Raw genomic sequence first — 27370 nt, 5'->3', positions numbered from 1 at the left:
TTTCTCCTTTGAAATGCAAATTTTTACGTTAAAATATGTTTATAAATCATAGTTGTTTTTCCTCTTGATTCAACCCTTCTCCCTCCCTTAACAGGAGCCTCAGGAAGCCCCGCAGCACGTGCGTCACTGACCAGGTGTACAATTCAGCCACCCCTCCAGGCTGGAATCCGACTGCCAGGACTAGACTTGGGGCCGCCGCAGGGAGGGGCAGAGGCAACTACGCCCTCAGGGAGAACGGATACTGAGGGTGCCACCAGTCAAAGAGGCGGACGCTGTGCACCGGGTCCAGGATCACTTGCACGCCCTGTTCACTGCGCAGTTTCCGACCGCCGTGCACGGGTGAATCTTGGAATACCAGCCTCACTCGGTGGTGCCGCATGTCCGTGCTCACATTGATGGTGAACTGGAAGGGAAAAGCAAATTTAGCACCAACTTAAAACAAGCTAGGCTTCCTCCGACTCACTCTGACAGGAGACTGTCTAGACACAGCTTTCACTGGCTGGGCCACAGGATCAGTCTGTAGATTCTAACACCAAAACTTTCATAAGGTCCTTCAGCTTCATATATACACACTATGCTAAAGAAAGCTTCATGAACAGCTAAATACATTGGGATACATACACACACACAGACTACCATCAACGCCAACGTTTTTAATTGGATTAGGGTTGCAAGAGATGAAGAGGTCGGTAAGTCAAACAAGATGTGTAAAACATAAATCTGATGCCATTTTTGCTAAAACAAATCACAACACCTCTCAATATATGTATGCAGGTCTACACTGAGGTGTTTAAGTGTGGAGTGCATGGAGAAGGAATACCTAACCAAGTCATTAACGCGGCTGAACCTGGAGGCAGGGGTAAGGTGCATGCAATAAAAACAGCAGGCCTGGGGCTGGCACTGTGGCACCGCGGATTAAAGCCCTGGCCTGCAGTACCCGCTTCCCATATGGGTGCCTGTTTGAGTCCTGGCTGTTCCACTCCGATCCAGCTCCCTGCTAATATACCTGGGAAAGCAGCGGAGGACGGCCCAAGTCCCAGGCCCCTGCACCCACGTGGGAAACCTGGAAGAAGCTCCTGGCTCCTGGCTTCAGATCAGCTCAGCTCCAGCCATTTGCAGAATGAACCAGCAGATAGATGGAAGACCTCTTTCTCTGTCTCTACCTCTCTCTGTAACTTTGTCTTTCAAATAAATAAAATAAAACTTTAAAAAAAACAGTAGGCATGACATAATCTCAACCACACAAAGGGGTTCTCAGAGTGTATCTATGAACAATAGACACATTCTAGAGTTCCCAGTTAATTGCAAACAAAATTTTTTTAAAAAAAACTCATTTCCCCTGTGGAGGGGGACCCCACACATCTCTGTACACAAGCCCAAGATGCGGAGAGGACAAATTACGTGAACTCTCCAGCTGCCAATACAGTCAAAATTTTTTAAAACCTGGAAAAAATATGCCACAGCACATCTGTTACTAATCTAATTCCTTTTTTTTTTTTTTTTCCCCGACAGGCAGACTGGACAGTGAGAGAGAGACAGAGAGAAAGGTCTTCCTTTTCCGTTGGTTCACCCCTCAATGGCCGCTGCAGCAAGCACGCTGCGGCCAGCGCACCGCACTGATCCGAAGCCAGGAGCCAGGTGCCTCTCCTGGTCTCCCACGCGGGTGTAGGGCCCAAGCACTTGGGCCATCCTCCACTGCACTCCTGGGCCACAGCAGAGAGCTGGACTGGAAGAGGAGCAACTGGGACAGAATCCAGCGCCCTGACAGGGACTAGAACCTGGTGTGCCAGCGCCGCAGGCAAAGGATTAGCCTACTGAACCGTGGCGCCAGCCCTAATTCCTTTTTTTTTTTTTTTTTTAAGATTTATTTATTTATTTGAAAGTCAGAGTTACACAGAGAGAGAAGGAGAGGCAGAGAGAGAGAGAGGTCTTTCATCCGCTGGTTCATTCCGCAGATGGCCACAACGGTTGCAGGTTTCTCTGATCCAAAGCCAGGAGCCAGAAGCCTCCCCCAGGTCTTCCCACGCGGGTGCAGGGGCCCAAGCACTTGGGCCATCTTCTACTGCTTTCCCAGGCCATAGCAGAGAGCTGGATCAGAAGTGGAGCAGCTGGGTCTCGAATTGGCGCCCACATAGGATGCTACCTGGTATGCCACAGCCCCGGCCCCTAATCTAATTCGTAACTAGGCCTTGATCAGAGCATCACACGAGGGGCAGAGCTGGCCACCCCGTATTTAATATTCCATTTACGACACCACACACACATCTCAAGGTCTTAATACCCGGTGCTCAGGCACAAGCCTCATTGTTGTTCCTTATAGAATCATGTTTCTCAAATATGAATGATCACTACATATGAAGACATATGAAGATGCAAAAGCATTCTCTTTCCCACAGAGAAGGAAACAGGTAAAATTCTCAAATATAATTAACTCCTCCACAAATCTGTTTGTTTCTAATAAATAGGCCTAACTTCAGACATTTTTATTATTCTTCAATGTTTGTTCCTTGATGGTGAAATCTACAAATCTCTTTCAAACCCTGGCTGTAGTGGCAGTCTGTATAAAACAGCTGTGGATGCCACCCTGAGCCCACTTACCAGGGTAAATATCATTCCCATGACAATTGGAATAAAGATGAAATTGAGGGTGGTGACCTGCAGTAGGCAACAGTCCTGGTCGGGGTTGGTGTGAACATCTTCATACTGAATGGGAGGCTGCAATCCTCCCACACACTTGCTCTTTAACCTAGGGGACTGAGCAGAACGAGGAATTAATCTAATGCCTAGAGAAATGAAATGTTTAGCTTTAAGCCTCATCAGTGAAAATCCAATACTCAATCAAACCTAGTAAGGTACACTTTTCTGGTTATCTCCTCTTCCATTATATACAGCAATCAATATACAGGGTTTAAAAAACAAACAAACAAACAAACTCTACCTTTAAGAGAGAAAACACATTTGGATGAGCAAGCGTGGCTGGTGGCAGTGGAGGTTTCTCTGAGAGGGGAGTCATTCCCTGCCACCCGAGAAGAAATGGGGACTCGCAGCCTGCCTCTCGGAGGCTGACCGGAATTCGGTCACTGGCAAATTCCTTGTGACTTGTCAGACTCAAGAATACAGGCTGTTCCCAGGGGGTGGAGGCAGAAGCAGCCACCTACCCCAGGGCAAAAAGGAGCCACACGTCTCAGCACTAACGGACACCCAGCGTTCACTGCCCTGCAGATTCTGTCCACACTTGGGGTCACTTTTCACCACGGCCGACTGCCCCTTACTGCCTCCCCAGAGAGGTCCTGTGGGGCCCCCCCCACTGTCTGATGGGTACCCCAGATCACGAGCATCTCAGACGTAAGACATCAGAACCACGGTTTTGAAACAGATCATCAGGAAAAGCTCATTTAATTACAAACTGCCCAGCACCACCTGCCATCAAGTGAGGGGTGTGCGTGTGATTTGTAACGCATCTCCTCAGTGAGCCATGAAACAGGAGACGGTGGGAAAGGGACTGCTGATGAGAGGTGAACAGAAGCTCGCCGTGGCCAAGCTCTTAGCTCGGCTCCAGAAGGCAGACACGGACTGGCCCGGCATCCGCCCTCTCATACAAGCCCTTCGGTGACCTCTTCCCTCACAGCTTCCCCAAACCTCCAGATAAATGACTGCTGCTTACAAACACGTTCACTTTGAACAGGAGCATTCAGACAAATAAACTTCAGTATATTGTTATGTTTTTTTTCTTTTTCCTTTCCTATTTTTAAAAGTCTTCAAATATACAGAAGACTTAATAAGCTAGTACGTTAGACTCCTATACACATTTCTAGATATTATCTCCTTTTTCCTGACTCCCCCTCATTCTATATGAACGTATCTATAAAATCATACCACTTTGAAATGGAGGGGCTCAAGTGTTAACTCGAAGCTAACACTTCAAATAAATCAGTATAAAAACACTTATACATAACCATAATATCATCCTCACAATTCTGCAGAACCTATGTCTACAGAATGGTATACTTCCTTAATTGATCCCCCAATGTTTTTAGAGTTCTTTATTCTCTGATTCAGGATCAACTCAAAACTTACTCTTTTGCAGTAGGTTGTTATCTTTGTGTTTTTCAATATAGAATAATAGTTTCCCCTTTCTTTTCTCTTCCTGGCATTATTAGAAGTTTTATGGTTTTTCTATTTTTTTTTTTTTTAGATTTATTTATTTATTTATTTGACAGGTAGAGTTACAGAGTGAGAAAGAGAGACAGAGAGAAAGGTCTTCATTCCACTGGTTCACCCCCCAAATGGCTGCTAGGGCCGGCACGCTGAGCCGATCCGAAGCCAGGAGCCAGGCGCTTCCTCCTGGTCTCCTATGCATGTGCAGGGCCCAAGGACCTGGGCCATCCTCCACTGCCTTCCTGGGCCACAGTAGAGAGCTGGACTGGAAGAGGAGCAACCGGGACTAGAACCTGGTGCTCATATGGGATGCCAGCGCCGCAGGTGGAGGATTAGCCAAGTGAGCCACGGTGCCGGGCCCCTGTTTTTCTATTTGAGAAGCAGAGAAAGATACAGGAAGAAAGAGAGAACTCCGATCTGCCGGGTCACTCCTCAAACGCCTATAACTGCCAGGGCAATCCTGGGGGCCAGCCAGGAGCAGGTGTCCCTTGGGGGTGGCAGGAACTCAATCACTACATTCACAGGAAACTACAGTCAAGAGCTGGGTCTGGGAATCGAACCCAGGAACTCCAGTGTGGGACACAGGCATCTTAACTCTAAGACTAAACATCAACCCTAAGTTTCTTTTTCAAAGAGACTTATTTAGTTATTTATTTGAAAGGCAAGGTGACGAAGAGAGAAGAGACAGAGATCTTCCATCTGCTGGCTCTCACTCTAAATAGACACAAAGGCCAGGGCTACACCAGGCCAAAGCCAGGTCTCTCCCATGTGTGACAGGGACCCCAGTACTAGGACCACCCTCCACTGCCCTCCCAGACACATCAGCAGGGAGCTGCATTGGAAGTGGAGCAGCCGGGACTGCGGTATTGCAAGCAGAGGCTTTACCCGCTGCACAGCACTGGCTGCAGCTGCTAAGGTTTGATGACTACTGTCTGATTCAAATAAGGCAACTTCAGCCGGCGCCGCAGCTCACTAGGCTAATCCTCCGCCTGCGGCGCCGGCACACCGGGTTCTAGTCCTGGTTGGGGCGCCGAATTCTGTCCCGGTTGCTCCTCTTCCAGGCCAGCTCTCTGCTGTGGCCCGGGAGTGCAGTGGAGGATGGCCCAAGTGCTTGGGCCCTGCACCCGCATGGGAGACCAGGAGAAGCATGTGGCTCCTGGCTTCGGATCAGCGCAGTGTGCCGGCCGCAGTGGTCATTGGAGGGTGAACCAACGGCAAAAGGAAGACCTGTCTCTCTGTCTCTCTCTCTCTCACTGTCCACTCTGCCTGTCAAAAAATTAAAAAAAAAAAAAAAGGCAACTTTGCCCTAGTGCTATGGTTTGAAGGTTTGTACCTCCTCCAATATTCAGGTTGAAATTTAATCTCCATTGCAACAGTATTAAGAGATGGAGTCTTCAGATGAAGCTCCTGGCTCCTGGCTTCGGCTTGGCCCAACCCTGGCCATTGTGGCCATCTGGGGAGTGAACCAGCAGATAGAAGGCCACTCTCTCTTTCTGTCCATGTCTCCCTGTCTCTCTCTACATGTAACTCTGCTTTTAAATAAATAAATAAATCTGTAAAAAGCTGGGGTCTTTATAAGGTGATAGCCACAGGGCTCCTCCTTTGTGAATGGGCATAAGGCCCTTCCAGAAGAGGCTTCCCACCGCACAGGGCCACCTGTGGCCTTCCTCCTCCGTCCCTGCGTGGACACTGTGTGGCCCCCGCCTAAGGATGCAGCACAGCACCACCTGGGAAGCAGCCAGCCTGGCCCCCACCACCGACCCTGCAAGCACCCTGCCCCTGGACTACCCAATCTCCAGAACTGTGTGGCTAAATTTCTGTTCTTTAAAATTACTCATTCGGGCCGGTGCTGCGGCTCACTAGGCTGGCGCCTGCGGTGCCAGCACACCAGGTTCTAGTCCCGGTTGGGGCACCGGATTCTGTCCCGGTTGCCCCTCTTCCAGGCCAGCTCTCTGCTGTGGCCCGGGAGTGCAGTGGAGGATGGCCCAAGTGCTTGGGCCCTGCACCCCATGGGAGACCAGGAAAAGCACCTGGCTCCTGCCTTCGGATCAGCGCGGTGCGCCGGCTGCGGCGGCCATTGGAGGGTGAACCAACAGCAAAAGGAAGACCTTTCTCTCTGTCTCTCTCTCTCACTGTCCACTCTGCCTGTCAAAAAAAATAAATAAAATAAAATTACTCATTCTGTGATATCTAATTACAGCAGCACAAATGGACTACAACTCCTAGCGAAATTTATTACAAGACAGCATCTAAAAAAGCAAGGAGAAAATGAGACCATATACCTGTTTTTTGAATTTAAAGTTGAATTCCCACATTGGTTCCTGTCTGTTCCCAACAATCTTTCTGCACCAGAAAAGCAAGCACTGTAAGAAAGTAAAAATGAAATAAACCAAGGGGGAAAAATACAAATATACTCCGAGGCAACAACAAGTAGTCAGCCAAAACCTCTCTGCTTGACAGCTGTGAAACCAGCCATGGTTCCAGGCCTGAGACCCCCAGTTTGACTCTGGCATACCATGAAAACAGATCCCCCAGGGCTCTCGAGGAAGAGGAGGAGGGACCAGCGTAAGTCCAGCTTGGACACCAAAAAGGTCAACCCCTACTGTTCTCATCTTTAAAGATAGAAACACAGTATCTAGAACTGGAGCATTCTCTCTGACTGGGCAGGCCTCTCCTCTCCATTAAAATCTCAGGGCAGCCAGTGGCCACCAGGCCAGATGATAACAAGGCCATAGAGCAGACAGGGAGGACTGGGCCTGTAACAGAAGGAAGCTGCTCAGGGCCTTCTCGAGCAGACAGCCGGTGTGGAAACCAGGGCTGGGCTAAATGCAGGCTACACTAGGCCCTCAGTGAAAGCAAGGCTACAGCTAGGGTTAAGCACAAGAAGTGAAGTACCTCCCAGGGGACAAGGGGTGGGTCGTCCGCCGAGCCAGCTGTCCTGCCCTTCAGACATGCCCTGTATGTCCTGCTGTTCCATCAAAAATAATGGGCTTGGCTTTAAGGGGAAAATACTTCTGCTGCCATCACAACGGCTCCAGTGTCCCACACAAGCTATGCTACTGAAAAGAGAGAGAAGGGGAATCAAATACGAAAAACTGGAGTCTAGGAACATGGGACAACTTCCTTTAGGCATGCTGGCAACTCCCTGAATGCCATGCAACTGTGGCTAAACAAGTGGCAAGGCCATGCATGGGACACCTGCCACCACAGGTCCCAGACCCTCTTAAGAAGATCTCTAACAAGGCACGTAAGAAGCAGCCAGATGGCCTGGGTGTACTATCTCAATTAAGCCCTTAGTTTTCATTCCACCTTGGCTTTTTATAGCCTACTTTAAAAAAAATCATTAGTATACAGTGATAAGAATATGAAGCGAGGGGTATTTTAGAATCTAAGCAGTAGCACTTGCATTGTGCACTGGAGCCGCTAAGATGTGCCAGGCACGAGGAGTCTGCCCAATGCCGCCTGCTCCCAGTGACTCCCACCTCTGCGATGATCCCCACCCTCACCACACGTAGTCTGGCGCTGTCTAATGCTTCTGGGGGAGGGACACAGTAAGTGTGAGATAACACACCATCCACTCATGTTACAGGCAGAAGCAGCTGCCGGGTGAAATTCTACTCGCCCAGCATTCTCCCCTGCCCTAAATCCATCAGCAGGCAGGATTTTAAATCAGGCTCAGCCAATGGTCCTGACCACCTCAGTGTGCAAGCCGAGGGGGAGACCTTGAACCAGCAGATGGAAGACTTCTCTCTCCTTATATCTTCTTCTCCCTCTCTCTCTGAAGGAATCTTGAAGGAATAGTACCCTTTCAATTAATATGCATCAGGGATAATATCATCACCTTAGAGCTAAACTAGGGCAGAAGAGTCATTATACAATGTCAATTACCAAAAACCAAGTTCAAGAGAATAGGAAATGCTTATAGCACATCAGATTTGGGGTAGGCATGGGAAATTAAAATTCCCAACAAATTCAAAAGACACAAATCTAGACAATGATACTGAGACATCACCTTGCCTCCGGAGCATATCTGCTACATAAATACTTATATCCAGCTTGGCAACGGTGATCTCACTTAGATCTCACCGAGAACAGGAGAGGATGGGCCAGCGACCAGCAGACCTATTTACTAATCGGAAGACTGCTAGACACTTGAATGCAATGCATGAATATAAAGCACTGGGGCTCGGAGGAAAAGACAGCCTACAGCATGGCCAGGATTCTAGGACACCAAGGCCTGGGAATCAGAGATGATCTACCACAGAGCCTGGCAGGAGCCGGGCACAAGGCTCTCAGCAACCCTTTAGAGGGGTTCACCAGAAAGGAGAAACCCCGATGTCAAGGTCGTCCTAGAAAGAGAAAAGTGGCGACTTGTTCATGATTTAAAGCACCTTTCAAAAATTATACTATACACCTGCCTCCAGCTGAGTTGTCCTCTTTCCAGCCCAAACCATCAAAACCATTAATATCTAAAGGGGTCCAATGTACAATGCATGAAAATGAATTAAAATGAGGAGAATAAGGAATATACTACAAGCGTAAGGAAGCTTCGGTTAAAGCTAATGTAAGCCAGCCCAGCACAGCGGGAATGTCTTGGAGAAGTGACCCTCTGAGGCCTGAATGTGCCTGTTACTCCCGGAGCAGCCTGGGCGACACAGCCCTCCCCGTGAGAGAAGCCAGAAACAAGCCGGAACAGGCTCGCCACACAAGTGCCCGCTGCCAAACCCCACAGGGATTCTCACTCACTTTGGAATTCTTTAACGTGCTGGGAGTGCTTTCCGGAATGGCTGGATTCTTGGAGATTCGAGCAGCAAACGGTTCATACATATGATACAGAGAGCGAATCACACATGCCCGGAGACAGCGCAGCTTCTCCATCGACTCGGGCCGCAGGCGCAAAGGCAGCGAGGCATCCAGCGTGTAGTGCCTGAAACAGGACACGTTACTCCTACCAACAGGGGACCTGTCTGTCCTGCCCTGCGTCAGTCTCCCAGGCCTCCTGGCCCCGGTAAGCGTCAGTGCACTGCTCCACTGGCCAGGACTCGGCTTGTCCCCAGCACTGACACACATCACCATGCCTTTAACCCCTCACTCACTTCTGCCTCATCAGCTTGTAATTCTGCACTTTTCCATCCTTTCAAAAAGTGCAAACCCTCGGACCAGCACTGTGGCATGGCAGGTAAAGCCACCGCCCGCAGGGCCAACATCCCATATGGGCGCCAGTTTGAGTCCCAGCTGCTCCATTGCCCATCCAGCTCCCTGCTAAAGTGCCTGGGAAAGCAGTAGAAGATGGTCACATGGGAGACCTGAAAGAAGCTCCTGACTCCTGGCTTTGGATCGGCCCAGCTCCGGCCATTGTGGCCATTTGGGGAGTGAACCAGCGGATGGAAGACCTCTCTCTCCCTCTCTCTTCTTCTCCCTCCCTCTCTGGAACTCTGCCTTTCAAATAATAAATAAATAAATTTTTTTTTTTTAAAGTTTAAATCCTATTTCACTTTACAAAAGAGTAAGCATCTGAACTGATACCAGTGTAACCTATTTCAGGGGCTCAAACAGAATCTTTTCTGGAAAAAAGCCATGAGGTTCTCCTGTCAGATGCCCTAGCAGATTCTCTGCTCTCTGCTACCTTAACATCCCTTCCCGACACAAGTCTTCCTGACAGTTCACAATCTCCACTACACTTGCACACCAGCATCAAAACCTAAGCCTTCCACTAATGGAATAGTTCACTTACTCCTCACCACTCTAATCATAGGGCAACCCAAGTACAAAAACTACGCGATACTTCAGGGTGACTAGCAAATCTAAGACACAACCAATCCGGCTGGAAAGACAAGCAGACATGCATCTGTAGCTTTCAAACATTCTAACTAAAATAGACCTCTGAAGATGCGTCAAAGACAGATATTTCTGGGACCAGAAGCAAGACTCCTTTGCTGAAAGCAGATAACAGGGCAGGAGCAAGCACGAGGAAGACAATTACTGCATGAATTAACAGTATCACATTTAAATTAGAGAGGGGCTCAAGGAGTCCCCAGCTAGGGTCAAGCGCAGGCATGGAGAAAGTGAAAAGAAGTCACCATCCAGGGAGTAGCTCCAAATCACAAACAGCAAGGAACTCAGCCACACAGAACACAGCGAGCTCTCTGTGGTCGCACCTTCGGTACAACCTGGTCCAAAAGGCAGCAGTGCAAGTGACAGTCCAGGCATTCTTACAAATCAGGGAAAAATTCACAATGTCCTCAGGACGGATATAGGAGGCCAGCAATAGCCAAATATCCATGGGATACTCTTCTCCTCCAGCCCCGTCCAGGTCTTCTGAAACAGAAATTACAATAATAATCTTTAATTTTCTGCTACATACATATCTAAAGATACGCCATCATTTCAATGTCCCCAGGGCTTGCACAGTCAAGAAATGGATTTTTAGGGACAGCAGTTAAGACACTGCTTGGGACACTTGCATCCCATATCAGAGTATCTGTTCTGATCCAGCTTTCTGCGAATGTGCACTACAGGAGGCCACAGAGAGTGGCTCGGGTACTTGGGTCCCTGCCCCCCACGCTGGAGCCCTACATCCAGTTTACACCTCCTGCCTTCAGCCTGGTCCAGCCCAGGTTGCTGCCAGCATTTGGGAGTGAACCAGCAGATGGGAGAGCTTGCTCTCTCTCCCTCCCTCCCTCCCTCTTTCTGCTTTTGAAATAAAAAGAAATTAAAAAGGAAAAAAGCTTTAAATACATCTAAGAGAGGGCCAGCGCTGTGGCGCAGTGGGTTAAAGCCCTGGCCTGAAGCACCGCCATCCCATATGGACGCAGGTTCTAGTCTCGGCTGCTCCTTTTCCAATCCAGCTCTCTGCTGTGGCCTGGGAAAGCAGTGGAAGATGGCCCAAGTCCTTGGGCCCCTGCACCCAAGTGGGAGACCCGGAAGAAGCTCCTGGCTCCTGCCTCGGATCAGCACAGCTCTGGCCATTGCAGCCATCTGGGGAGTGAACCAGCAGATGGAAGACCTCTCTCTCTGTCTCTACCTCTCTCTGTAACTCTGTCTTTCAAACCAATGAAATAAAATCTTAAAAAAAAAAAAAAAAAAGAATAAACCTAAAAAAATACATCTAAGAGAAGTCCCCAAAACATTTCCTGCTAGCTTCTCCCCTTGCCCAAGTGAATGAACAGGTCTCAATCTTAGACCTTTATGTAACAACTATTTTATACACTATTTTAAAGTTTTCAAATTGTCTTTATATATAGTACCTAAGTCAGCTCTTCCTTATTTCTATAATCCTCCAGTAGAAATAAAGAAAAAACTACGCCCATCTTACTAAAAGAAAGCAGAGCCCTGCCACCTGGTCAGAGCAAACAGAATTCAGGTTTTCTTTCTTTTTAAGCATTTATTTATTTACTTGAAAGTCAGAGTTAGAGAGAGGGAGAGGGAGGGGGAGGGGGAGGGGGAGGGGGAGGGGGAGGGGGAGGGGGAGGGGGAGGGGAGGGGAGGGGGAGGGAGAGGGAGGGAGAAATCTTCCATCCACCGGTTCACTGCCCAGATGACCGCCAGCAGCTGGGGCTGGGCCAGGCTGAAGCCAGAGCTTCATCGAGCTCTCCCACGTGGGCACAGGGGCCATGCACAAGCACTGGGAGCTGGACTGGAAGTGGAGCAGCTGGGACACAAGCCAGCGCCCATATGGGATGCCAGTGTCACCGCCACACAGCACAAGCCCCTTCAGGTTTTCTAACTCCAAATTCCAGCTCTGCCCTACAAACTCTGCCACTGATGTCCCTCGTGGTCCCTATCCATTCAACATTTCCTTCAGTCCAGGCGTGTAAACAACAAAATTGATCTTAAGGTGGCATGAGGAAAGCACAGGGCAAGCAAATACCGAACAGAGCAGTTACAGGCGTGCTCACCCCTCCCTCACTGCTGCCGGGGGGGGGGGGGGGGGGGCTTCCTTTCTTGTGGGTCCTCCTTGTTTCCTGCGATCCTGGCCGGAGGCACAGTCACCCCTCAGCAATGTCACCACACCCCTCCTCATCCTTCACAGCCCACTGGTGTTACCCTCCTGGTCCTGAGGGCCACTGTTCATCTCAGGTTCAACTAAGCACACACGATTCACAGAGGACCCTGAGCTAACCCCAGGCCTTAATTCCCACCTAGTCAGAGCACTGTCCTAAAACCAGAATGCAGGGCCAGTGCTGTGCATAGCAGGTGAAGCCATGGCACACGACGCCAGCAACTCACACGGGCGCTGGTCTGAAACCTGGCTGCTCTACTTCCAATCCAGCTTCCTGCTAATGTGCCTGGTAAAGCAGAAGATGGCCTAAGTGCGTGGGCCCCTGCAAGCCATGTGGAGACCCAGGTGAAGCTCCTGGCTGTTGGCTTTGGCCTGGCCTAGCCCTGGCCGCTGCCGCCATCTGGGGAGTGAACCAGTGGATGAAGATCCCTCTCTCTGTTTCTCTGTTTCTCCCTTTCTCTGACTTTCAAATAAATAAATAAGTCTTTTTTTTTTTTTTTTTTTTTTTTTTTTTTTTGACAGGCAGAGTGGACAGTGAGAGAGAGAGACAGAGAGAAAGGTCTTCCTTTGCCGTTGGTTCACCCTCCAATGGCCACCACGGCCGGCACACCGCGCTGATCCGAAGGCAGGAGCCAGGTACTTATCCTGGTCTCCCATGTGGGTGCAGGGCCCAAGCACTTGGGCCATCCTCCACTGCACTCCCTGGCCACAGCAGAGAGCTGGCCTGGAAGAGGGGCAACCGGGACAGAATCCGGTGCCCCGACCGGGACTAGAACCCGGTGTGCCGGCGCTGCAAGGCGGAGGATTAGCCTAGTGAGCCATGGCGCCGGCCAAATAAATAAATCTTAAAACAAAAACAGAACAGCTTGCTTTTCCTGGGCAGAAGGCCCCTTTCCAAAGAGCTGCCCCTGCTGCTCTAGCTCCTGGCTTACTACAGCGGGCTCTTACATCAGCTTCTTTGTAAGAGCAATCAGCAGGTCTAAAACAACACCCGCTTCTCTGTTTGCCAGCCTTCTTGTAATCTCCAGTAACCATTCAGGTCCATCATGCCTGGGCCCCAACTTCTCCCACCTCACATCTTTTCTCTGAAAGAGAAGGCAAACAACCATGAGAATTCCTTCTCCTGAGACCCAAGAAGACTTTTACAAAGCTGAGTGCTATTAAAAATCTTCTGTCTTGGGGCCGCATTGTGGTATAGAGGGTTAAGTCCCCTCCTGCAACTCTAGCATCCCACATTGGTGCCAGTTTGAGTTCTGATTGCTCCACCTCCGACCCAGCTCCCTGTTCATGTGCCTGGGAAAGCAGAGGAAGATGGCCCAAGCACTTGACCCCTGTACCTAAGTGGGAGACCTGCTTGAAGCTCCTGGCTCCTGGCTTCGGTCTGGCCTAGCCTGGGCTGTTGAGCCATTCAGGGAGTGAACCAGGTCAGAGATCACTCTCTCTCTCTGTCTCTCTGTCTCTCTCTCTCTCTCTGTAACTCTGCCCTTCAAATAAAAATAAATAATTCTTTAAAAAAAAAAAAAAAAGTAAATGCATTGGCAACAGGGAAAAATAAACAAATAAATAAATAACCTGTCTTGAGGCCTCCTGCAATGCTAGCATCCCATATGAATGCCAGTTTGAGTCCCGGCTGCTACATTTCCCATCCAACTCCTTGCTAATACGCCCAGGAAAGCAGCAGAGAATGGAACAAGTGATTAGGCCATTGCCATCCACAGGAGACCCAGATGGAGCTCCAGGCCCAGCCCCAGCTGGTGCAGCAATTTGGGGAGTGAACCAGCAGATGGAAGATCTTTCTCTCCCTCCCTCTCTTTCAAATATATAAAATAAAGCTTTTTTTAAAAGACCTGTTTTTAGGGACAAAATTCAGTAATTACTGAATAATTGTCAGTGTTTTACACAGCATTATTAGAAATTTCAAAGTGAGTGCAATTCCGGAGTGGAATCACTAAAAGAACACTTCATGGAAATAAGGACAGAAAGAACTGCGAGGGGCACAGATGCGGAGGAAAAGCATGCCGAGTGAAACAGTTAACACGACGCCAACCACTCAGAGAAACAAAGCCTCAGTGGGGACAGTAAAGGGAGCAGTCTGACAACACTGTGATGACGTTAACCACTGTCAGGACCAGCACTGTGGCACAGCAGTCAGGATGCTGCTCCCTGGGAAAGCACTGAAGGCGGCCTGAGTAACTGGGCCCCTGCCGCACACACGGGAGACCTGGCCGCAGATCTTGGCTCCTGGCTCCTGGCTCTGGCCTGACCCAGCCCTGGCTTTGTGGTAATTTGGGACGTGAACCAAACGATAGAAAAGTGTTCTTTCTCTCTCTCTGCCCCTTGTTTTCTGTTACTCTGCTTTTCAAATAGATACATAATTCTTTTTTAAAAAAGATTTATTTATTTATTTATTTGAAAGTCAGAGTTACAGAGAGAGAGACTGAGGTCCTCCATGAGCTAGCTCACTCCCCAGTTGGCCACATGGCCAGAGCTGCACTGATCTGAAGCCAGGAGCCAGGAGCCTCCTCAGGGTCTCCCACGCGGGTGCAGGGGTCCAAGCGCTTGGGCCATGATGTTCCACTGCTATCCCAGGCCATAGCAAGAGAGCTGGATCAGAAGTGGAGCAGCCAGGTCTCCAACCAACACCCATATGTGATGCTGGCACTGCAAGTGGTAGCTTTACACACTATGCCACAGTGCCAGCCCCAATACATAATTCGTTTTTAAAAATTACCATTAAATTCTTTAGATATGACAATGCTACTTTTTTAAGGAAATAACTACTAAAATACTTATAGTGATAGATAGGATACCAGGAAAATCTTCAAAATTACCCAGTGTCTAATCTTTAAAAAAAAAGGGGGGGGGGGGGACAGGCAGCACTGTGGCATAGCAGGTAAAGCCACGGTTTCATTAAAAAGAAGCTAAAAGAAAGGAGAAAAAAGACCAATCTGATTAGAGTGGAGGAACCTAACAGGTGTGGAGTGGAGCAAGGAAGTAAAAGATAGCCACGGTCAACTGTCTGTAAGCCACAAATCACGTACCTGATAACTGACCGGCATCCTGAATACACATCAGAATGCTTACAACTCAGTAATAAGTAATTCAAAACTGGCAAAGCATTTGAATGGACATTTCTCCAAAGAACATACACAAATGACCAACAGGCACGTGAAAAAAGGCTCAACATCGTTAGCCATCGAGGAAATGCAAACCAAACTACAATGAAATACACTTCACATTCAAAAAGTCAGCCAATACAATTTTTTTTAAGATTTATTTTATTTATTTGAAAGGCAGAGTCACAGAGAGATGGAGAAACAGACAGAGAGATCTTCCAATCACTGGTTCACTCCCCAAATGGCCAAGATGGCCGGGGCTGGGCTAGGCTGAAGCCAGGAGCCAGAAGCTTCATCAAGGTCTCCCATGTGGGTGCAGGGGCTCAAGTACTTGGGCCACCTGCTGCTTTTCCAGGCACAGTAGCAGGGAGCTGCACAGATGTGGAGCAGCCGGGACTCAAACATCCCATGTGATATGCTGGCATTGCAGGCAGCAGCTTTACCCAGTACGCCACGATGCCAGCCCCTAATTGTAAAAGCCAGATAGTAATAGTGTTGTAAACATTTGGAGAAATTGGAACCTTGACACATTGTAGGAAGGAACATAAAACAGCAAAGTCACTTTGAAAAACAGTTTGGTGACTCCTCAAAAAGCTGGAGTTGCCATAGGATCGTTCCTGTCTAACAGAGCTGGAAACACCACCCACGTCCACGTGAAAACTTGCCCATGAATGCCCACAGCAGCATCATTCATAATGGCCAAATAAAAAGGAATGAAAAACTGTGTTCCACGTTGTACTGCAGGAGGCATGGCATCCCGTATGGGTGCTGGCTCGGAGTCCAGCCACTCCACTTCTGATCTGGCTCCCTGCTAATAGAAGATGGTCCAAGTGCTTGGGCCCCTGCCAACCACGTGGGAGACCAGATGAAGCTCCTGGCTTCAGCCTGGCTCAGCACTGGCTGTTGTGGCCCCTGGAGAGTGAATCAGCAGATAGAAGGCATAGATAGAAGGCATCTCTCTTTCTGTCTCTCCCTCTCTCTGTAACTTTCAAATAAATAAATAAATCTTAAAAAAAAATGAAATACTGATACTTGGTACAATATGGATAACCCTGAAAACTTTATGCTGGAGCTGGCACTGTGGTATAGTGGGTAACCACCGTCTGCAGTGCCGGCACCCCATATGGGCACTGGCTCGAGTCCCAGCTGCTCCACTTCTGATCCAGCTCTCTGCTATGGCCTAGGAAAGCAGTGGAAGATGGTCTAAGTCCTTGGGCCCCTGCATCCATGTGGGAGACCTGGAAGAAGCTCCTGGATCCTGGCTTCGGATCAGCCCAGCTCCAGCCACTGCAGCCATTTGGTGAGTGAAACAGCTGATAGAAGACCTCTCTCTCTCTCTGCCTCTCTGTAACTCTGACTTTCAAATAAATAAATAAATCTTGAAAAAAATTTTTTGCTAAGCGGACAGACATAAAAGACCACATACTGTATAATTCCATTTAAATGTCTAGTATTGGTAAATCTACAGATACAGATCATGTTGATGGCTGGGCAACTCTGTGAACATACTAAAGACACTGAATTGTGCACTGTGAAGGAATACATCTGATCTCAGTAGAGATCTTTCAAGTCTAAGCCCAGATTTTTAAGCAAGAAATGATGAAGGAAGAGTGAGGAGTGCCAATATTAAGATCCTGGACAAGAGGGCTATCACTGACAGTCACTGGCCCAATTCCAAAGTTACGCCAGTTAGTTAATTTACTGATATTGCAATATACTTTAACAAATGCAAGTATCTGTTATCTGATTCCAAGTAAAGGGGAATGTTCCAGTATATCTGAATCCAAAAATACATCATTTATTACTAGCTTCCCCCTAAACCTAGCTGATCATCAGAACCACTTTAAGCATAGCTATTCTAGGCCTAAGACTGATTCCTAATGTAAACTATGGGCTTTCATTAATAATGATGTCTCAGAGGCAGGTGCGTAGCCTAACAGTCCTGGCGCTGGCATTGTGTCACAGTGGATTAAGCTGACCCCTGCAATGCCTGCATCTCATGGGGGCACCGGTTCAAGTCCCAGCTGCTCCAATTTTGATCCAGCTCCCTGCTTATGTGCCTGGAAAAGCAACAGATCAAAGATAGCCCAAGTACTTGCTTAGGCCTCTACTCCCCAGGTAGGAGACCTGGATGGAGTTCCAGGCTCCTGGCTTCGGCATGGTCCAGCCAGGGTCATCACGGCCATTTGGAGAATGAACCAGTGGGTGAAGATTGATCAGTCTGTATCTCTCTCCCCTCCTTCCCTCCCTCTCTCTGTAACTCTGCCTTTTAAATAAATAAAATCAAATCTCTAAAAAACAAAACAAAACAAGTCCCAAGTTGGAGTGCCTGGGTTCAATTCCCAGCTCTGGCTCCTGACTCCAGCTTCCTGCCAGTGCAGACAGTGCAGACCCGGGGAGGCAGCAGTGATGGCCCAGCAATTTCGGCTCCTGCCACCCATGAGAAAGCCAGACTGCATTTCCACTCCCAGCGAGCCCTGGCCCAGCCCCAGGCACCGAGGGAACACGGAGTCGAACTACAGGGTGGGAACTGTGTGTGTCTGTATCTTCTCAGTCTTGAGGCCTCTCAAAAAAGAATAACGTATCAGTATCACTCATCAGCTGGAACAAATGCGAGAAGAAACTGGGGGAAAGAATAAGGGAGCGTATATGAACTCCCTATACTTTTTGCTTAATTTGTACAGAAAAAAACTGCTTTTAAAAAAGCCTAATAATTTAAAAATAAACAAATGTAGAATAAACATAAAAGATTTTTTTAACAACTCTGCTGGGTTTCACCCTAAGAGATTCTGATTCGCCAAGCCTGGAGCACAATGAGATCTGAAGGACGGGCTGGCGCGTTCTGTGTTAGCTCACGACTCCCTGCTTCATCTCCAGTAAGAGGTGAACATCATACACTTCTCCGCGCCGCCAGCATCTATCAGACACAGCGGAGCAGGTGGGAGGCATGAGAACCCGACTCCACCTGAAGCAGAAGTGGCTGTGGATAACCACGCGCCTGCCCCGTCCCCGCCTCCTCACACACCCAGGCCAAGGCTTTCTGCTCTCCTGTTGTCATGTGGGCTTTTATCAGACAATGGCATAGTCTCAGTAAGCGTCTGCCCCAGTCCAGTTCACTGACACACTCTTACCCCTCCTCTCAAATGCAGACAAAAGTCAAAGGCCCAGGTGTACCAACCCTGTGCCACCACCAGGAGCTCAGGCAAGAGCTAGATGTTCTCCAAGCTCTGCCTGCTCCCTGGGGCCTCCCTCCTCTTAGATCCCCCCCCCCCCCCCACCTGCTAAAGCGAAAGCGCCAGCCCCAATCCGTCACCAGAGGGGGCTCATCAGCCAGACAGCGCAGGCCCCGCACCTCTGTGCCTCTTGCTCTTCTTCTTCCTGGACACGGTTCTCTCCTGGACGCTTTCCTCCCGGGCATCCATCTCATCGCTGCTGTCCATGATGTCACAGGGCTCACCAGCCCCAGAAAGAGCTTCCTCTGCAGGCACCTGGGAGGCCTCCAAGCCACAGAGAGATTTTACTGGAAGAAAATGAGGAGATAATGACGTGGTACCCAGTCCTGCCCGGGGGTAGTTTAGCCAAGAAATCAGCTTCCATCAGGGAAAAGGCGAGGGCCGGGGAGTATCCGTCTGCTGAAGGAGCTGACGATGTACCAGCGAGTAGCTTTCAACCACACACAAAGCAAGTGAAAACAGCAGGCAAGCTGACCCCTTCACAGAGCCAACTTCAGCCCGGCAGGATGCAAACAAAAGGTGAGTTGTGTTCTCATTTACATAAGCTCTGAGAAGCAATGTTTGAGAGGGATGGGATCCAGTTTAAGTAAAGGGCTTGGAGGCAGGAGGGCCACAGAGGCAGAGCGCACGCCAAGGCTACGACCCACGGGGGCGACCTGCCGGGTACGAGCTACGTGCGCTCCAGGAAAGCGGTCGACAGCAGGAAGAAAGCCGTGGACAGACGGTGCTTGCTAATGCAAACAGAAATACAGCATTTCTGCTACAGGCGCTCTGCTACTCTTGGCTAACCTCCTCCCTCTGCCCTCCCTCCCAGCCAACGAGTACACAAGGAGGAGAGTAAACATGTTCCCGGGGAGGTCGCGGGACCCCGGGGCAGCGGAGCGCCAGGCTCTGCCTTCTGCCTACCTTCCTGCTGAACAGCGTTGGCGACGGCTTTCTTGACCCGTCCAGACCTCACGACCGCCGGATCCGAGTTGGCATAATCCGCCACGGTCACTGAAACACAGCACCAGCCCTCAAGAAACAGGCCCCCGCCTTCCAAGACCGGCCGCTCTCCCCCCCGGGCAGGCGAACGCTCGCCTCGGCCACGTCCAGCCCTCCTCCCAGCCGCCAGCCCAGGTCCTCCAGCGCCCCCACCCCGCCGCCCACCTCGACCAGAGCAGGCGTCGTGGGCCCGGAACTTGAGTCGCTTCCCTCTCTTGGGCATGGCGACCGTGTCGGGTCGAGGCCGGCCTAGCGGGCCGGGACCCCGGGCCATGTCTCAGGCCAGAGAGCCGGCACCGGGAGCCGCGGGACAGCTCCGCCCGGCTCCGCGGCCATCCCGCACCGGAGGCCGCTACTCTCGCGAGGTCTTGGGCCGGGGTTCTGAGTTGCCTTAGCGGCCGACGCCCCTCCACGAAAGCCAATCACGGCCAGGGCCCGGGCTACGTCATCACCCGGCGCCCGCGGATCGGCTGGGTCAGGGTTCGAGAAGGGTACCGCGCCGTGGTACCGGGGCGGTGTCGTTTTGCTCCGTACCTCTTGTGAGGGTGGTCGGCGTCTCGGGCCCGCCACCCACCTCGCGTTGATTAGAACTGAGACTTCGCGTCTTCGTCTTCCGGATTCTTCCTGCCTGAAGCGCAGACGCGGTCCGCCTGGTGCTGCGCCCGCCGCCCTCAGGCTTCTGCACCTGCTGTTCCTGCGAGGGTCTGTGACAGCCTCCGCTCTGATGATGGCCACAAAGCTGAGCATTTCTGAATGCTCACATAGGAGAAAGGATTCTTAAAAGTCCTTCAACCCGTCCCCACCCCCTAGACAAAACACTGGAAGGATGAAAGACGTGAGAACTCCGTCTCTCCTTTGTATCGGGAGAGATGACAGCCATGTGTGAAGGGTAGACCCCGGAGGAGCGGGGCCCAGTGTCGCCAGGGTGCCTGTCACTTGGTGGCCTCAGGCGCCTTCCCCTTCATGCTCCCAGCTTCCTCGCAGCTCCCCGATTTGACAGGCAGTCCTTAGAGCCCAGGCATCCGATCCGCGGGAGCCACCGGAGAGTGGCTCTCTGAGATATTTAGAAGAGAATTCCTGTTTTTGAAAGCCAAGTCGTGGGGCCGGCGTTGTGGCGCAGCGGGTGAAGCCGCCACCTGCGATGCCAGCCTCCCACATGGGCATCGGTTGTGAACGGCTGCTCCACTAACGACCCAGCTGCCTGCTAATGGCCTGAGGAAAGCAGCCGCCCAAGTGTTGGGCCCCTGCACCTATGTGGGAGACCAGGACGAAGCTCCTGGCTCCTGGCTTCCCACTGGCCCGGCCCTGAGCACTGAAGCCATTTGGGGAGGGGACCAGTATATGAAGGATTTTTCTCTCAACCCCCTTCTAACTGTGCCTTTCGAATAAGTAAATAAATTTTTTAAAAATAATAGTTCTGGGGCCGGCACTGTGGCGTTGCAGGTAAAGCCACCGCCTGCAGTGCCGGCATCCCATATGGGCGCCGGTTTGAGACCTGGTTGCTCCACTTCCAACCCAGCTCTCTGCTATGGCCTCGGAAAGCAGTGGAAGGTGGCCCAAGTCCTTGGGTCCCTGCACCCGCATGGGAGACCCGGAAGAAGCTCCTGGCTGCATGCTTTGGATCAGCTTAGCTCTGGCTGTTGTGGCCAATTGGGGAGTGAACCAGCTGTTGGAAGACATCTCTCTCTCTCTCTCTCTCTCTCTCTCTCTCTCTCTCTGTCTCTACCTCTCTCTGTAACTCTTTCAAATACATAAAATAAACCTTTAAAAATAATAATAGTTCTAAGCAGGTAGTACAGTACATAGGAGCAAACCTCTGGCCCCCTACTGACATTACGTAACACTACTACCAGCGGCCTTGCCAACAGGCTTGAAATCACCTAGGAATTCTAATTCAAGCTGAATATAAATTGGTTATAAATCATGTTAACATTTTAATGTACTAACATTATAGCATGAACTAAGTCTAATAGACTGTTGACTGAAAGAAAATTGTTTCAAATAATTTTCCATTTATACATAATTCATGTTTGTAGTCAAGTTCAAAATGCAGATGGTAAGCAGTGAGCCTTCTCATTTCACAATGTTGTCAATAAAGAATTCATGAGGCGCTGGTGCCTGTGGGTTTCTGCTCATGTGACATCCTGTTGAAACACAAATCCAGACTCTGGAGGGAATCAAAGGCGTAACAGACGCCCAATTAGTACACTCGCTATTCAAAAACATGAAAGGTTTTAACTGAAATGTTCTCACTTTTGTTTCTTTAAAAAGATGTATTTATTTATTTATTTATTTAGAAAGGCAGAATGACAGGGGGTAGAGCATCTTCCATTCATTGGTTTATTCCGGCCAACTCGAAACCAGGAGCCAGGAACTCCATCCAGGTCTCCTGCGTGGGTGGCAGGGACCCAACTACTTGAGCCATCACCACCGCTTTTCCGGATGCAGGAAGCTGAATCAGAAGCATGGGTGGGACTTAAACGCCAGCACTCAAATATGGGATGTGGGCACTCTAAGTGGTAGCATACCTACACCTGCCCGCTTCATGATCTGAAGAAACGTAACAGAGGGATTCCCTATTAGAAGCTATTCAGCATAATAAAGCAATTTTTTAAAAAGATTTATTTAAAAGTCAGTTACAGGGGCTGGCACTGTGGCATAGCGGATAAAGCCGCTGCCTGCAGTGCCAGTATCCCACATGGGCGCCAGTTGAAGTCCTAGCTGCTCCACTTCCAATCCAGTTCTCTGCTGTGGCCTGAGAAAGCAGTAGTGGATGGCCCAAGTCTTTGGGCCGTTGCACCCACATTGGAGACCCGAAAGAAGCTCCTGGCTTCAGATTGGTGCAGCTCTGGCCATTGCGGCCATCTGGGGGTGAACCAGTGGATGAAAGACCTCTCTTTCTCGCTCGCTCTCTTGCTTTCTCTCTGCATCTGCCTCTCTAATTCTGCCTTTCAAATACATCCTTAAAAAAAAAAAAAAAAAAAAAAAAAGGGCCGGCGCCGCGGCTCACTAGGCTAATCTTCCGCCTAGCAGCGCCGGCACACCGGGTTCTAGTCCTGGTCGGGGTGCCGGATTCTGTCCCGGTTGCCCCTCTTCCAGGCCAGCTCTCTGCTGTGGCCAGGGAGTGCAGTGGAGGATGGCCCAAGTGCTTGGGCCCTGCACCCCATGGGAGACCAGGAAAAGCACCTGGCTCCTGGCTCCTGCCATCGGATCAGCGCGGTGTGCCGGCCACAGCGCGCCGGCCGCGGCGGCCATTGGAGGGTGAACCAACAGCAAAGGAAGACCTTTCTCTCTGTCTCTCTCTCTCACTGTCCACTCTGCCCTGTCAAAAAAAAAAAAAAAACACTCAGAGTTACAGATTGAGAGGGAGGGACAGATCTTCCATCTGCTGGCTTACTCCCCAGATGGCCACAATGGCCAGAGCTGAGCGAGGCCAGAGCCAGGAGCTTCAGTTGGGTCTCTCAAGTGGGTAGCAGGAGCCCAAATACTTGGGCCATCTTCTGGTGCTCCTGGCCATTAGCAGGGAGCTGGGTCAGAAGAGGAGCAACCATGACATGAACTGGCACCCACATAGATGCTGGCATCACGGATAGTGCGTTCAATCCCTGTGCCACAGTGCTGGCCCCAGAAAAACTATTTTAAAAAGTAGTATGAGAGTTCAGATTGTGGCCGGCACTGTGGCTCACTGGCTAATCCTCCGCCTGTGGCGCTGGCACACCGGGTTCTAGTCCCAGTTGAGGCGCCGGTTCTGTCCCAGTTGCTCCTCTTCCAGTCCAGCTCTCTGCTGTGGCCCGGGAAGGCAGTGGAGGATGGCCCAGGTCCTTGGGCCCTGCACCCCATGGGAGACCAGGAAGAAGCACCTGGCTCCTGGCTTCAGATCGGCTCAGTGCGCCGGCTGTAGTGGCCATTTGGGGGGTGAACCAATAGAAGGAAGACCTTTCTCTCTGTCTTTCTCTTAAAAAAAAAAAAAAAGAGTTCAGATTGTGACATCAGATTGTTCTGGATTCAAAACCTGTCTTTGCTGTTTCTTATCTCTGCGACCTTAGAAAAGTTACTGAGCCTCAGTCTTCTTGTCTCTAAATTATAGATAATAACACCTGCTTCACTTGGGTCATTAAAGATAATTAAGTGAATTAACCTGTAAAAAGAATTTTAAATTGCACAAAATAAGCGCTCAATAAATGTCAGCTATTGTGATGATGAAGTTGTGCTGACCTACTGTTTAAAGACACTTCAAGTAACCAATTCCCTCTGCTCTGGTGCGTGCAGAGAGACTACATGGGGAATCAGAGGCAAGACTCGTGCTAGTTGATGAAAACATGGCTGTGAGACTAGCTGATATTTATTGAGAACTTAGCCTACAAGTGGCAGAGGTAGAATTTAATATATATTTTACTTATTTAAAAGACGAAGTGAGAGAGACAAAAGATCTTCCATCTATTATTTCCCTCCCCGAATGGCCACAATCGCCAGAGCTGGAGCATGCTGAAGCCAGGAACCTGTAGCTCCATCCAGTCAGTGGCAGGGACCCCAGTACTTGAGCCATCTTCCACTGCTTTCTCAGGGGCATTGACAGGGAGCTGGATCAGAAGCAGAGTGGCTGGGACTCGAACCAGCACTCTGATATGGGATGCCCACAGTGCAAGCGGGGGCTTAACCCATGGCACCACAAACCGGGCCCCCAGAGTTGAAATTTAAACTGAAGACTTGTCAAAGCCCCAATATAAAACACTAACTATTCTGCCTTTACAACGAAGAAAAGCATACTAAACCATTGCCTTTGATTAAGAGTAATAGCCTAAATCCTCCACCTAGTGGCGCCGGCACACCAGGTTCTAGTCCCGGTCGGGGCGCTGGATTCTTTCCTGGTTGCCCCTCTTCCAGGCCAGCTCTCTGCTGTGGCCTGGGAGGGCAGTGGAGGATGGCCCAAGTGCTTGGGCCCTGCACCCCACGGGAGACCAGGAGAAGCACCTGGCTCCTGCCTTCGGATCAGCGCAGTTTGCCGGCCGCAGCGCGCCGGCCATGGCGGCCATTGGAGGGTGAACCCTTGGCAAAAGGAAGACCTTTCTCTCTGTCTCTCTCTCTCACTATCCACTCTGCCTGTCAAAAAAAAAAAAAAAAAAATTAAAAGAGTAATAGCCTAAGCAAGTGTGGAGTCAAACAGTGGCTAACAAGGAGAAAATCACTAAAGGAGGTCTTAGTGGATTTCGGTGATGTGCCCAAGCAGTAGGTACAGTCTGAGAAGAGTCTGATTCAAAGTAAGAATTCAAGGGCTGGTGTTATGGTCAGGTTAAGTCGCCTGCAGGGCCAGCGCCCCATTTCAGAACTGCAGTTTGAGCCCCTGCGCTCCACTTCCAATCCAGCTCCCTGTTAATGTGCCTGGGGAGGCAGCAGGAAATGGCCCAAGTGCTTGGGTCCCTGCCATCCACGTAGGAGACCAGGATGGAGTTCTTGGTTCCTGGTTTTAGCCTGGCCTAGCCCCAGATGTTGTGACCACCTGGGGAGTGAACCAACAGATGGAAGGTATCCTCTCTCTCTCTCTCTTTCAAATAAATTTTTTTAAATATTAAAAAATAATACATATTGTAAAAATAAGGATTCAGTGGCACTAGAAAGAGTACATTCATCAAATATGGAGGAAACTGCTTGTGTGTGACTTTAGATGCCTTAAATACAGCATATGGTTAAAAAAAGTTAATCTAATGAAGTTCAGGTGGAAGCTAAGTACTTTTCAATTCAAGATAATAGAAACAAAAAGAGTAGCCTAGAAACAGACTCGGTGGCAGCTGTCTGAGTTGGAATCCTTGTCCTTCCTTGTAATAGCCACGTGACCTTGAGTATATTTGCTTCATCTCACCAAAATTCAGTTTTCTTCTCCAGGTCATAGAGTTGTGGGGGTTAAATGAGATATTTATGGAAAGCACTTAGCTCTGCACCTGGAACACAGTAAACACTGCACGAGGGGCCGGCGCTGTGGCATAGTGGCCGCTGCCCATGGTGCCAGAATCCCACATGGGTGCTGGTTCCAGTCCCAGCTGCTCTACTTCCCATCCAGCTCCCTGCTAATGTGTCTGGGAAAGCAGCAGAAGGTGGCCCACCTTCGGATGGGCCCAGCCCTGGACATTGCATCCATTTCAAGTAAATAAATAAATCATAAAAAGAAAAAAAAATTCAATGAACATGAGCTACAGTTAAAGCTGGAAACATTCATTTGAATCAGTACTTCTCAACCTTGACAACAGACTTCTTGCTGGCATTTTACAAAACGCCTGTGAGCTGGCCCCACGCCCAAATTCTTATTCACTCCAAGGTGCGGTCCGGGCACTCCTGTATTTTTGAAAACGATCTCCAGGTGACTTGACAATTTAGCCCAAGTATTGAGAACCACAGATTTTTATCAAGGGCCAGTAAACCATTGACTGCAGGCCAAATTTGACCCCTATTTGCTTTTGTAAATAAAATCTCATTGGAACACAGATATGCCTGATGTTTGTGTATTATCTGTGGCAATTTGTTTTTCCTTAACTGTAGGAAAGTTGATTAACCATCCACAGCGGTGACTTCAACCTCCAGGCCTGGCCCAGTACTGGTGGAAGTCATGAGCAATTCCGGAAGTGCAGAGCCGGTGAGTGACGTGTACATTCTCAGCTGGATCCTGGCACGGCTTCATCTTCGTCTCCACAGGTTTTCCCCAATAAATGAGTCTCAGAATCTTGGCAGGGACTCCAAGCGTGCACACATGTCTGCTAGGGGTGTCGTGTTGCTGCTGGCTGGGGTAATCCTAATTCAGTGACTCGTCGCCTTAAATTCCACTCGTGTCTTCCGGTGTTATGAAAGCCACGTCAGCGCAGGCAGGAGAGGAGCTGGAGTCCCATTGCCCTCTGACCCCACCTTCCTCTCCCTCTGGCCGCTTTCCCCCTGCAGGGGCAGCTGAGCAGTTGTGACAAAGACTGTGACCTTCAAAGTCTAAGGTATTTATTACGTGGTCCTTTACTGCAATCTTGCCTGCTCCTAGTGTAGAATACAGTCCCTGGGCCCTCTACGCCACTCGGGGGCAGTATAATCTCATTACATGGCCAAGATTCGGGGCACTAATAAAACAAAATTGACTGCAAAACCAAACACACCAGGAATTACAGAAATTAATGTAGTTTTCCTACTTACAAGCTCCTTTATCTAATTTTCAAATATGCACAATTCTATTCTATCTTGGAAACTTCTATGCCAAACACTGCCCCTGCCTCTATCTGCCATTCAGAACGAGTGAGAACAGCTTTGGCCTGTGGTCTCTGTCTCCACAGCATTCATGTATCTCCAAACTCGGGCTTCAGAACACCAGTCGGGGCTGGCGCTGCAGTGTAGCGGGAAAAGCTGCCACTTACAGTGCTGGCATCCCAAATGGGTGCTGGTTCAAGTCCCGGGTGATCCAGCTCCCTGCTAATGCACCTGGGAAAGCATCAGATGGCCCAAGTCCTAGGGCCCTGCACCCATGTGGGAGACCCAGAAGAAGCTCCTGGCCCCTGGCTTCGGATAGGCCCAGCTCTGACCACTGCAGCCATTTGGGGAGTGAACCAGCGGATGGAAGATCTCTCTCTGCTTCTGTTTCTGCCTCTCTGTAACTCTGCCTTTCAAATAATTAAATAAATCTTAAAGAAAAACAACCCACCTGTCCATTGAAATGTTGATCCAGGGTAGCCGAGAACCTCCTAATTACATTTTCTAGCTTCTCTTTCTTGTATTTTCCAGGAGAGTGCATCCTTGAAGCCGTCTTCACTATGACACTCCACTTCCTTGATCCCCAGCCTTTTCTCTGGCTACTCATGGTGAAAAAGCTCCCTGTTCTTCTATAACCTGTGTTCTCTTCGTCTGCTCTGTCT

The 27370-nt window shown here is 49.7% G+C and overlaps 1 protein-coding gene and 1 long non-coding RNA gene across 5 annotated transcripts; one reads left to right on the top strand and one right to left on the bottom strand.

Annotated features, from left to right (window-relative positions):
* TMEM183A (transmembrane protein 183A) lies at window positions 1–19847 on the bottom strand. Of its 4 annotated transcripts, none has more exons than XR_016218810.1 (9): window positions 19659–19847; window positions 19416–19505; window positions 18629–18796; window positions 10317–10476; window positions 8905–9085; window positions 7054–7217; window positions 6441–6521; window positions 2599–2754; window positions 1–403 (listed from the first exon to the last, which is right to left on the bottom strand). XR_016218810.1 is itself a non-coding variant. In XM_051821129.3 (8 exons), the coding sequence occupies exons 1-8, from the start codon at window positions 19765–19767 to the stop codon at window positions 218–220; spliced, it is 1131 nt and encodes a 376-aa protein (XP_051677089.1). In that variant the 5' UTR covers window positions 19768–19847; the 3' UTR covers window positions 1–217. The 4 variants fall into 4 exon arrangements, 2 of the variants coding, with proteins under 2 accessions (XP_051677089.1, XP_051677090.1); XR_016218811.1 differs by having other exon boundaries at window positions 10317–10473; XM_051821129.3 differs by lacking the exon at window positions 7054–7217.
* LOC149122497 (uncharacterized) lies at window positions 18941–27370 on the top strand. The gene is made up of 3 exons (XR_016218812.1): window positions 18941–19028; window positions 26025–26118; window positions 27240–27370. It is a non-coding gene; the product is annotated as an uncharacterized LOC149122497 (long non-coding RNA).

The sequence above is a fragment of the Oryctolagus cuniculus genome, chromosome 13 (genome assembly GCF_051225735.1).
Source record: "Oryctolagus cuniculus isolate XC-2025 breed Fujian yellow rabbit chromosome 13, ASM5122573v1, whole genome shotgun sequence".
Taxonomy (NCBI): Eukaryota; Metazoa; Chordata; class Mammalia; order Lagomorpha; family Leporidae; genus Oryctolagus; species Oryctolagus cuniculus.
The sequence above is the reverse complement of the archived record's forward strand: the minus strand, read 5'-3'. Positions and strand labels throughout refer to the sequence as shown.

Coding starts and splice junctions, on each gene's coding strand:
- TMEM183A (XM_051821129.3), bottom strand. CDS start 19,767: ATGGCCCGGGGTCCCGGCCCGCTAGGCCGGCCTCGACCCGACACGGTC. Junction 2,755..6,440: donor ACTTTAAATTCAAAAAACAG/GTATATGGTCTC, acceptor CGTTCTGCTCAG/TCCCCTAGGTTAAAGAGCAA. Junction 404..2,598: donor TGGGAATGATATTTACCCTG/GTAAGTGGGCTC, acceptor TTTCCCTTCCAG/TTCACCATCAATGTGAGCAC.